Source organism: Austrofundulus limnaeus, unplaced genomic scaffold (genome assembly GCF_001266775.1).
Source record: "Austrofundulus limnaeus strain Quisiro unplaced genomic scaffold, Austrofundulus_limnaeus-1.0 Scaffold582, whole genome shotgun sequence".
In the NCBI taxonomy this organism is placed as follows: domain Eukaryota; kingdom Metazoa; phylum Chordata; class Actinopteri; order Cyprinodontiformes; family Rivulidae; genus Austrofundulus; species Austrofundulus limnaeus.
In genome coordinates, this window is record NW_013952984.1 from 153225 (window position 1) to 165342 (window position 12118).

General features: G+C 39.5%; 1 protein-coding gene across 1 annotated transcript in view; it reads left to right on the plus strand.

Moving 5' to 3' along the window:
* Window positions 1-568: 568 nt before the first annotated feature.
* The window catches only part of LOC106530955 (murinoglobulin-1), a gene marked incomplete at its 5' end in the record, with an annotated part of 16691 nt that continues 5141 nt past the window's right edge, over window positions 569-12118 (plus strand). The window contains 4 exon segments of the mRNA XM_014026693.1: window positions 569-650; window positions 725-893; window positions 1112-1337; window positions 3544-3595. Coding sequence (XP_013882147.1) covers window positions 569-650; window positions 725-893; window positions 1112-1337; window positions 3544-3595 — 529 coding nt within the window.

Consider the following 12118-nt stretch of genomic DNA (forward strand, 5'->3'; position numbering starts at 1 on the left):
TTCTATTCTATTCTATTCTATTCTATTAGAAAATAAAACTCTTGATCACAGTTATTTGAATTGATGCATTTCTGGTGTGTGTTTTGTGCATTTCAGGTAAGTGCAAAGTTTGCACCATCCAAAGCTTTGCCCGGAGAAGAGACCAAACTGTGTCTAAAGGCTGACCCCAATTCTCTATGTGGAGTGAGTGTCACTGAACCGAACGTCCTCTCAAGGTTTTCAGAACAGATCCTGGAAGAAAAGGTCAGTTTTGAGACCAGTGACATAAAATCATTTTGCACATAATTAGCCTCAAGAAGCCCAACATCACTAATACCTGCTATCAAAAGGCTAAAATGGATTAGAATGATATGCCTGTCTGTGTGATTGTGTGTCTTTCTGTCAGAGATGTTTCTGCCAAAGAGAGATACTGTTTTAACTGTAACAAATCAAGAAAAATATGATGCCTACACAGTTTTTGAAGTGATAGGCATTACATATTCCTTAAAGTTTAAATTAGGATAGTTTTGGTAGTCCTGTTGTTTTCCTATACTGAACTGTTTTGCTGTTTGAATATCATTTTGCACAGAATGAAGGACTGCAGCTGATCTCAAACTTGGTTACCCAAAATCCTGTAGGTCTCAGGTTGAAAAGGAAAAGATACCATCAAGGTTTTTGGCCCCCTACTTGCTTTTTCAAATATCACAAACTAAAACACTTTTTAAACTTTACTTTATACTTTCAGCTTTCTGGTTGAGACAAAACAAAGAGAAGAATCAAGAGAAAAAATCACAGGATTGGGATGATATTCCTGACCCTGGAAGAATCCCATATTCGTGCAATCATAATGAACATCTTGAGCCGGCCCAAACACTTTCTACAGCAACCTGGATATTTGACCTGGTGGAAGTTGGGTGAGTTTTTGTTCCAAATAAATGTGATAATTCCAAAGATTGSTTTGAATACCTTCAACCCTTGATATTAAACAAGTTGGATGTTTTGTTCCCCATGACTGGAAACACACAACTCTGCTGACAAGGATTGTTGTTTACTTGTTAGTGATTTGGATAAAAAGGTGACAAAGTTGACTCTCTGCATGACACCATGTGTTTATGTGTATGTGCTGTTGCAGAGAGCATGGAGAAAAGTGTGTGACCTACAAGGCACCAGAGACCATAAACACCTGGGAGACAGAGATTTACTGTYTGTCTCCTCACTCTTTTGGTTTGGCTTCTCGCACATCATTCAGGGTCTTTCGACCATTTTCACTTGATTTCACCCTGCCCAGCTCTCTGGTGTTGGGAGAGAGCGTCGTACTGAAGGCAACTGTTATCAACTACCTGCACAGCTCCATCAAGGTGAATGAAAATACGTTGTGTAAACTACCTTGTTTCTTCGCTATGTCAAAAAACCTTGTCTCTTCGCTATGTCAAAAAGATTGTTCTAGTCACTTCCATTTCCTAAACTGAACAGAAAGTTCGCCACAGCTAACAGAAAAGGTTACACTGAAGTGAGGTTTACAGGTATTGAGCTAAGATAGGATGTGGTGGTAACTGAGAGTCATTCACAAAACTGAGCATGACATTTCATGATAGTACATGAGCTTGTAACGCTAATTTTGATGTTTGGCCAAAATTCCTACAACTCATTTCACATCATGGAATGTTTTAGTTTAAAACTTGGGTGTGAAAGGCAAAATGTGGGTTTGTGGGTATTCCTACAGTTCATAGGACCCTGTCCAAATATAGTAGAAAGCCATTTTTTGTATTGGTGGTTAGATGAAGGTTTAGGGTCAGGCTACAGAAATGACAGAAAATGAGTGGAAGTCAATACATGGTCCTAATGAGATAGAAATACAAGTTTGTGAGTGTGTGAGTGGGTATTCTCTACCATGTGGGGACAATTTTTAACATACACACCTACTTGTAGGGACTAACTGCGAACCTGAGCCTAGTTCCCATGGGGGGTAATGCTGTTGGTGGGTTGGTAATTAGGTTTAGGACTAAGATGGGAATTGAGTTTAGTTTACGTTTAGGGTAAGGGGTCAGGATTAGGCTGTAGAAATGAACAGAAATCAATGCAAAATCCCCATAAAGATAATAGTACCATACATATATGTGTGTACTTGTTTGTCTTACATGCCCCAGTACTGTTGAGGTTTTCTCCTCTCTTCTGTTGTCTGATAGGAGTTTTTCTGTCCAAATTGGAGAATTTTCTTCCACAGAGGCTCCTCTGAAATGTGGGGTACCTCAAGGCTCCATACTGGGACCCATTTTATTTTCTCTTTGCTTCCGCTGGGGGTCCGTTTTCAAGAAATGTAATGTGTCATTTCATTTTTATACAGATGACATCCAGATTTATTTACCTTAAATATCTGGTGGAGCTTAGTGTATGGAGAATCTGCAGAATTGTTTAATGTTAAAAGATGAATGGAGCTAAACTTTCTTTGTCTAAATGAAAATAAAACAGAGGTCATTGGGTTCAGCAAAACTGACCTATTGGTAGGATTTGACAGTGCTGTTGGCTCCTTGGACTCAGATTGTCACTTTATTAGGAATCTTGGGGTTATTTTAGACAATAACTCCAAATTTGACAGACAAGTCAGTGCAGTGGTCTGGTCTGGATTTATCATTTAAGACTTATTAACCAAATCAAGCCTTATCTTCAGCTTGACACCCTTGAGAGGGTTATTCATTCCTTTATTTGGAATTGACCAGTCTGGTCCACCGTCTTCAACTGATCCAAAATTCCACGGCTCATTTGTTAATGGGGACAAGAGGATGTGAGCACATTACCCCTGTATTGCATTCTTTTCATTGGTTGCCTGTTTCCTTTAGGATTGTTTCTAAAGTTTTACTCTTGGTTTTTAAAAATTTCAATAGTCTGGCACCTGTTTACCTTTCTGAGCTCCTATACAGTTATCATCCTGTAGAAATCAGGTGCTCTTGTTGGTTCCTAGGACTTGGCTGGTGACTAAAGAGGACAGAGCATTCTCAGCTGTAGCTCCTAAACTCTGGAACGTGCTCCTTTTTTGTGAGATCTGCCATAACACTTAATGAATTTGAATCTCATTTTAAAACTTATCTTCGTGGTTTAGCTTTTAACTCCAGAGAGCACATGCAGTCCAGTCTCTCTCTTTCATTATTATTTTTTCTTTAACTATTTCTGTTTTAATTTTGTGTTTCTTTTTTCTGCTTCTTTTGTAAGTGGGGATTGTTTGCACACTTTTATATTACTGTATTTTTATTTTGTTGTGCAGCCTAGGGGTGTGTAAGGTGCTATATAAATAACATTTAGATTTGATTTGATTGATCGTTGACTCTTGGAGAAAAGAAACAAGTTCCTGAGACCAAAAAAGAGACTTAGGAGGCACATATTTTAAATTCATTGTTTTATTTAGTCAATTAAAACAAACACACATATACACATGATCTCCCACTATTCATGGGGTGACTTAACGACTTTGACACTTTAAATTACTTAATCCAAATGCAAAACTGTTTATATTTGTAGCAACACTTTTGCTGAACTTTCAGTTAATGTTGTCTTGTTTGTCATAATCAGGTCAAAATGACTCCATCTGCCTCTTTGGCCTTCACCCACATTGCCAAGGATAGTGACCAGTTTACATTTTGTCTTTGTGCCGGCAATAAAAAGAGCATCCAATGGATTTTCACTCCTTCAGTTATTGGTGAGTGTCAGAATTTTAACAAGCAAAGTGAAGAAATATCTGTCTGACCTACTTTACAATACTGTATCTCCATTTCAGCTCTGCCTCAGTATAAAATGCTTAAATTATTTAAAGAGGCTGAAATAAATGGCTTATTGCTTATCTTTTCTAGGGGATGTGGACGTGGTTCTGACTGCTAAGGCTGTGCCTTCACAGACTCCTTGTTGTGATCAACAGGTGCACGTGCCAAAAAAAGGCCACACTGTTGTGGAAAAACGATCCTTTACAGTAAAGGTTGGTGATTAAACAAGATGACAATATTTACCTCTTTAGCATTTTAACAGGGTGGCGTGGTTGCTCAGTTGGTAGAGCTCATGCCTCTCGAGGAATGGGGAACCTTTCTGGGTAGAGTTTGCATGTTCTCTCCGTGCATGCATGGGTTCTCTCCGGGTACTCCGGCTTCCTGCCACACACCAAAAACATGACTGTTAGGTTAATTGGTAACCCTAAATTGTCCACCCGCTTTGGATGTTATCATCCATGAAATGGACGTTAATAGGCCTTAGCAGGTTCCCCCGTCCCATAGAATGGCTTCCGATTGTCAGCTGGTTAAAATGAGGCATGAAGCCACTAAGGTTAATATGAGGCAATAAAAGCACTATCTTGTTAATACGAGGCATAAAAAAACAGGATAACATGAGGCAAAAAGCCACTAAGTTTAACCTTAGAGAAAATGTCATGGTCAGTTTTAAAGACACCGCCCTCCGACGGATGTATATTGTGGCCTTCTAATATGGCAATGGGTAGAGCATCGGACCACTGAGTGAGAGACCAGGGTTTGAGACCAACAGACAGCAAGAGCAAGGAACACTACCAGGCAAGGACAAAAAGTTTATTAAAATATGTTTTGCTTAAATGATTATTTACACATTCATTGTCATTGATATATTAACCCACTAGGGGGCACTGTCGGGACAGTATGAAGGCTAGAAGGCACAGTAGGGACATTCTGAAACCATTGTATGGGACTGATAATGCCTATTAACATCCATTTCATGGACTGATAACATCAGAATCCCCTGAATGGTCCCTAGGTGTAAGAGAGTGAAAGGTTGTTTGTCTCTATGTGTCCCTGTGATGGACTTGCGACCTGTCCAGGGTATACCCCGCCCCTCTCACTGTGACTGCTGGATATGGGCATCAGTGACCCCGAAAGGAAGAAGTGGGTATAGATAATGGATGGATGGATGGATGCTTTCACTTAGGATCACACTTCAGATGCAGTTTTAATAATATTTGTAATTATGCTCACTGCACACCTGCTACTTTTTGTTTTCATGCTTGCATTATAAAAGTAACATGTCTAATTTTTGTGGGCTGGACATGGTCTAATCACAGCTAATAGAAAAAGTCCTGGTTAACCCATGGACCCTGTGATCACAGGGACCTACTAGCCAGCTCATTAATAGCTGTAAAAAAATCCCACATATTTACCCTGAAAGATCGCACTGCCTCCCATTGGTTGTGTAATATCCTCTTACTGAAATTTAACCATGGTGGTCAGCTCACAAAAACATTATTAGCATCTCTAGATAAACAGAAGGTCTACATAGAAAAGTACAAAAAAGCTTGTTCTTCCATCCGTTCATTTTCTTCCTCTTATCCGGGGTCGGGATGTGGGGGCAGCAGCCTAAGCAGAGAGACCCAGACTCCCTTCTCCCCAGCCACTTGGACCAGCTCCTCTGGGGGAATCCCAAGGTGTTCTCAGGCCAGCTGAGGAACATAGTCCTTCCATCGTGTCCTGGGTCTTCCTCTGGGTCATGCCTGGAACACATCACCAGAGAGGCATCCTAACCTCCTAAAATTATAACCAGATGCCTGAGACACCTCAACTGGCAACTCTCAATGTGCGGTACAGCACCCGCATCACTGCAGATGCAGCACCAATCCACCTATCAATCTCCCAGTTGTGGCCACAACTCCGGTAAGCCGCCTCGACAATGGAGGCACCGAACATGGGTCTGCCAGGCCTGACCGGCATCCTCCCCCAGCATCGGAACCAACTCACTACCAGGTAGTGGTCAGTTAAACAGCTCTGCCCCTCTCTTCACCTGACAGTCCAAGACATGCGGCCGCAGATCATATGAGATGGCAACAAAGTCAATACCCGATCAGTCTCACTGAAACTTTGTCTTCTAAAAGTATAAAACTTAGCACCCTACGGTGTCCTGGTGCCAAGAGCACATATGGACACCCTCATGTTTGAACATGGTGTTTGTTATGGACAATCCATGATGAGCACAGAAGTCCAATAACAAAACACCGCTTGGATTCAGATCGGGGGGGCCGTTCCTCCCAACCACACTCCTCCAGATCTCACTGTCATTACCCATGTGAGCGTTGAAGTCCCCGAGCAGAACAAGGGAGTCCTCGTTAGGAGCGCTCTCCAGGATCAAGGACTCCTGGTGGGTAATCTGAGCTGCTGTTAGGCTCATAGGCACAAGCAACAGTCAGAAACCGCCCCCACACGTAGGCGGAGGGAGGCTACCCTCTCGTTCACCGGGGTGAACCCCAACGTACAGGCACCAAGATGGGGGGTAATAAGTATGCGCACTCCTGCTCAGCGCCTCTCAGCATGGACAACTCCAGAGTGGAAGAGTGTCCAACCCCTCTGGAGGAGACTGGTTCCAGAGCCAGAGCGATGCGTTGAGGTGAGTCCAACGATATCTAGTTTGAACCTCTCAACCTCACACACCAGCTCATCCCTACAGCCAGATTCTGTAGCAGAGGATCGGACCGCCAAGGTCCTTGCCTTTGACCACTGCCCAGCACACATTGCACCTGACCTCTACGGCCCCTCCCACAGCCCATTGGGATGGGGGCCCATGTTTCCTCTTTGGGCTGTGCCCAGCTGGACTCTATGGGTGAAAGCCCGGCCACCAGGTGCTCGCCAACGTGCCCCGCCTCCAGGCCTGGCTCCAGAGTGGGTCCCGGTGACCTGTGTCCAGGCGAGGGAACACTAGGTCCATTGTTGTAACTCATCATAGAGGTCTTTGGGATGCACTTTGTCTGATCCCTCACCTAGGACCTGTTTGCCTTGGGTGACCCTACTGGGGTCATGAAGCCCCCGACAACAAAGCTCCTAGGATCATTGGGACACTCAAACCTCTCTACCATGATAAGGTGGCAGCCCAGGGAGAGGTAAGATAAAGCATGCTCCATTAATACAACTGAACTCTTCAACGTTGCAAAACCAGCTTCTTTGTTATCCGTTTTCTAAATTCAACCAACCACATCCCTAGATTCACATTAACACTGGTGCCCTGTATGCAGCAGGTGTTGTGCTGAGTGTTTTTTCTAGTGTGAACAAGGAACGGAGAGGAAAACACCAGAAAAAACACAAGGATTTAGGGATCATTTACAAATCATAAAATTATGCTATAAAACTGACAGAACAACAGACAACATATGTTGTGACTTGGCACTATATAAATAAACTGAATTGAATTGAACAGAATGTTTGGTTTTCACCTAAATCATATTTCATCCGTTAGCCACAGTGAGCTAACTCGCACAAGAGATTTGACATTTGTAAAATTTGTTTTTATTTTAAAACATGGCCCCTACCACCTTGCTATTACTGACCTCTCTGCCAGCAGGACCGCTGTGATTCTTTCCTGAAATGTTTCAGAGTCACACAGTTTATGACAAGCAACAGTTAATTTCTCATCAACATCATGCATTTAACACATTAAAAAATGTGAAAAAAAATAACATGCATTTCATGGAAAGTTGGTTCTTGAATGTAAAACTTCTGAGGTGTAAAAACCAGGTCATCTTGTTTCTGCAAACTGTGTTGCTGCTCCTGAAGAGAGAAACTCTGAAACAGGCTGGTTGAACAGCAATAATCTTTATTTTGCAGTCCAGGAGATTACAGCCAAAAAACCAAATTGTGGCCTTCTAAGCCAAATGAATCACCAAGTAAAAAGATCAAGACGAAGGCTAAGTAGGGGCGTACAAGGCCCTTTAGGTTTCATGGTGTAGTCCAACAGAGGCACCATAAATTTTGTCACGGTATACCTTAAACATTCCTTTCCCTAATATGGTAATGTGCTGAGCTCTGAAGCTGGAGACTAAGAGAGACGTAACACATCTGTGCATTCCTGAGAAGAGGCCCCCACTCTTAGACACTACACTTTTCCTAATAAACTGAAGGTTACTGTGAACATAATTGAACAAATTTCTCTCTCAGGCTGAGGGAACTGAGATCATAAAGACCCAAAGTTGGCTGCTCTGCCCAAAAGGTCAGTATGATTTCTCTATTTTCATGCATTTAAAAAAAAAGGAAACTCTAGTTGCAGAAGTTAATTGTGGGTCTTCCAAACCATTTTTACACATCATTTTACATCGTTACTTCAGCACATTTATCATATGTCCAAAAGAATGTCACACGCTAGGTGTTTATGTGACTTTAAATTGACACAGTTCTATAAATCAATTAAAGTAATATTACTTATTTTCTTTTGTCTAAAGTGGTGTCTCAATACCAACACCAGCATTTTTACAAACACCCCAATACTTCTATACTGGTTTTGATTCTCGAGTTACTCAATTACAGTTTACATTCTAAGTAAAAAGGTTGTCTGTTCCATGTTTAAACAAATTTAACAAGTTGAAAGAAAATCTTTAAATTGAACAACAGCATATATGTGTCGTTCTGTATATTTGATTTGAAACCTTTATTTATTACAGAGACAGTGCATATTAATAACATTTCTGTAAATATGCCAGAATGAGCCAGAAGGCTATTTTTCACCTGCAGTCCCCAGCCAGATGGTAAAAGTCACCCTAAAATATTAAATGTAAAAGTATTAAATGTAAAACTACATAATTACAAAATAACAAATACAATACACGTTAAAATACCTAAAGTAATGTAAGCTAAAATGCATATAAAAACACATAAATTTTATACAGTCAGATCGCTTGTAGGCCTATAAAGAAGAAGAGTGTGTTCTAAATAAAAAAATAGAGTTTTTAAAGTCATTGTGTAATGTTTTACTCTGTAAGTATTCACTATTGGTACTCAGTATTTGCACTTCTGCTCGGTTTCAGAAAACCTGGTATAGGACACACCTAATTGTTTTCCATGCTTTATTTTACATAGCATCCTTTTAAACTTAACAATTCCTTTTAAACAACCTTTTAAATGTGATCTGTTAGCATAGAGTTGGTGTTGAAGATGACCATCAGCTACTTCCACAACAAATTCTAGTTCAATATTCTTATATGATTGTCACTTATAAGAGGTATACAAAATCCTACATGTTTTCTGCTCATGCTTCTGTGTTTATGGAGACTTTCATCATGTTTTCAGGACGCCTTTTGAGAAAGAAATCTGGTGTACACGTCCCTTCTAATGTGATTGGAGGATGTCTCAAGGCCAAAGTTTCAGTCTCGGGTAAATTAATATAATTATCTGAATTGAGTTAATTGAGCTAAACAATCAATAAGTCAATTTTTTTATTAGTTCCAGTTTAGGTAAATTTGCTAAGTGTCTGTGTGCAGGTGACRTCTTCAGCCAGTGTGTGAAGAACATGGGAGGACTGCTGCAGCTGCCCCATGGATGTGGGGAGCAAAACATAGCTTTCATGGCCATCAATACCTGCATCCTCCTGTACTTGCAGGACACCCATCAACTTTTAGAAGAAACCAGAAAAAAGGGGTCCCACCTCTTGACAAGCGGCAAGTCCCACTCAGTTTAATAATGTAGTCAAAATGTCTACAGTTAGGGTCCTAACTCTGCAACTAAAGCAGTGCAGGTCTGGTGTCCTCTTGTAGTTGTAGAGGCAACTATCAGGCCTTGAAGGTCAGTAGTTTGTCATAACATCTGGTTTCTTATTTTAGTTTRCTTTGTTGTTAAATAACTCATTCACTTGATGTGTGGGTGCACTGGCTCAGTAGAAAGAAGAACTAATGTGCAGCAAAAGACTGAACAAACAGATATCACATGTTATGACAGAAACATGGCAGGGCAGCACTAATAACAAGTCATGTTTCTGTTCTTGTACAGGCTACCAGAGACAGCTTATCTACAAGGATAAGAATGGTGCATTTAGCACTTTTGGTTCAGGACCAGAAAACTCTTGGTAAGAACATTCCTGATCCATCAAACAGAAAACAGTAACTGTGTACAGTTCATGATAGCATGTAGTTTATCTAAAAGGCCAAACCTTTTTATTGGCAGCTGTGAGGTTGTTCTGGTCACAGTATCTTAATGCTGTGGAGTTAGAGGGAAACACATCATAATACAAATTTCAGCAGGACGTCACAAATAACATCTACGCGTTCATGTAGTTGTTTGACATTCGTTTTTGCACACACCTTTCATAGCCCCTGAGACACACTGTTCTGAGCTCGCACTGCGGCATACGTCACTGCACGGGGTTTCTTCTTCCTGGAGTCTACGATGCGGATAAAAATCTGAAACCCATCACCTGACGTTATTTGTGCCCAAATCTGTCACAGTTAAAGCTTCACAGATTTTATCCGTGCAATGTCTGTTTTAACTCTATTCAAGGTTTTTGTCCATTTCACTATCTTTATAAATGTCTCCTTCCTGGTAGCCTACAACAGTCGACTTCTAGAAGTGAGTAGGTTTAAAAAAATGAGTAGTTTAAGCACAATGGAGAAACATCTGACCAATCACACAATAAGTTCTTATGTGGAGGGGGTTCAAAAGTTCGGCCCCTTGGTTGTGACAAGAAGGGGCTGAAATGTCGACAATGTGACATAATGACACAATTTTTGTCATGAAACTGCAACAATCTGATCCAGTTTTAGTAGTTCGACTGCAGCATACTGCACACTTTAAGCCGATCCAAGATTTTATTACTATGTGTGCATGTAAGACCTCATTTTGTAATAACAACACATTACGTAATAATGTAATAAAATCAGGCTTCAAAATGTAATAAAAGTCTTTAACACATTATGTAATAACATTATTACATTTTGTGGCAATTATTACAAAATGTGTTTGTGTAATAATCTGGTGCATTATGTAATAAACAATCAAAAACCAGTATTTCTGTTCATCCTAATCAATATACTTGTAATAACTGTCATGTTGCAAATACTACATAATTAAATCTTTATAAGTTTGGTCAATAAACACAGAACTTCTCATCTTTTATTTGCATTTTCAGTCAAATTCTTGTGTTTATGGATGTATAGAGCAATCTCACAGATAGTTTTCATGTTTTATAGTTTCTAATTTATTCCACATGTCAGAGCCTGTGGGACGTTAAAAACAATTATTAACATCAAATATCCACTTCCAACCCAGTCTGTTGTTAGAAACAAGTTCTTCAGCCCTCATTTCCTTCTGATACAGAAGCCATCAGTCCGCCTGCACCCCCCCAACCCCCCGTGTGTGATTAATACAGTTTTTTTTAATGAAAATTACAGATTTTTAAGGCTCATTATACAGGTAAACATCTGAAGGGGTTGACATGTAACTAACTTATAGATATATTTTGAGAGTTGTCTACAAAGTGGAATAATTTCTGTAACAGATCAGGACAGTAAATCTGAAAATGCAAATAAAAGATGAGAAGTTCTATGTTTATTGACCAAACTTATAAAGATTTAATTATGTAGTATTTGCAACATGACAGTTATTACAAGTATATGGATTAGGATGAACAGAAATACTGGTTTTTGATTGTTTATTACATAATGCGTCAAATTATTACACAAACACATTTTGTAACAATTGTCACAAAATGTAATAATGTTATTACATAATGTGTTGAAGACTTTTATTACATTTTGCATCAATTATTACATAATGCAGTTTTAGCGTGAGTTTATTACATTTTGAAGCCTGATTTTTTTACATTATTACATGATGTGTTGTTTATTCAAAATGAGGTCTTACAGTGCAGAATCAGATATTTCTTGAGAAAAAATGAAAAGGCTTTGTTTGTTTTTTGGTAAAACACTATAATCATGAGGGGGGAGTCTATATTTGTGAAAATGAAATAACAGCAATTAAATTTTAATTCTGTGGCTGTTCGTTTGTTAAAGTCACATTATAATTACACACTGTTTATGTTAATATGGTCAGAATGAAAATGTGGCATTCAGGAGAAAAAAATTAAAAAAGTGGGATTTTGAAAAATAAAAATGGGGAAATTTGGGAAGAAATCAAACAAATTTTACAGAGCCCTAGAAATGTTATGCTTTAAGAAGTGCCAAATGCTTAAATGCCAAATAAACCAGCTTTTAACAACCAAAATAGAGGAAAAAAGCACAATCAACATCTAGTCTGACAACAACAAACTAGATGTGGGGATCAGAGGCCTATTTGTCTAACCTAACTTAACCTAACCTAACTTGGTCTAACCTAACTTAAATATTTAGGATATTTAACTTAAAGATTTAGGTGGCTAGCTAAATATTTAA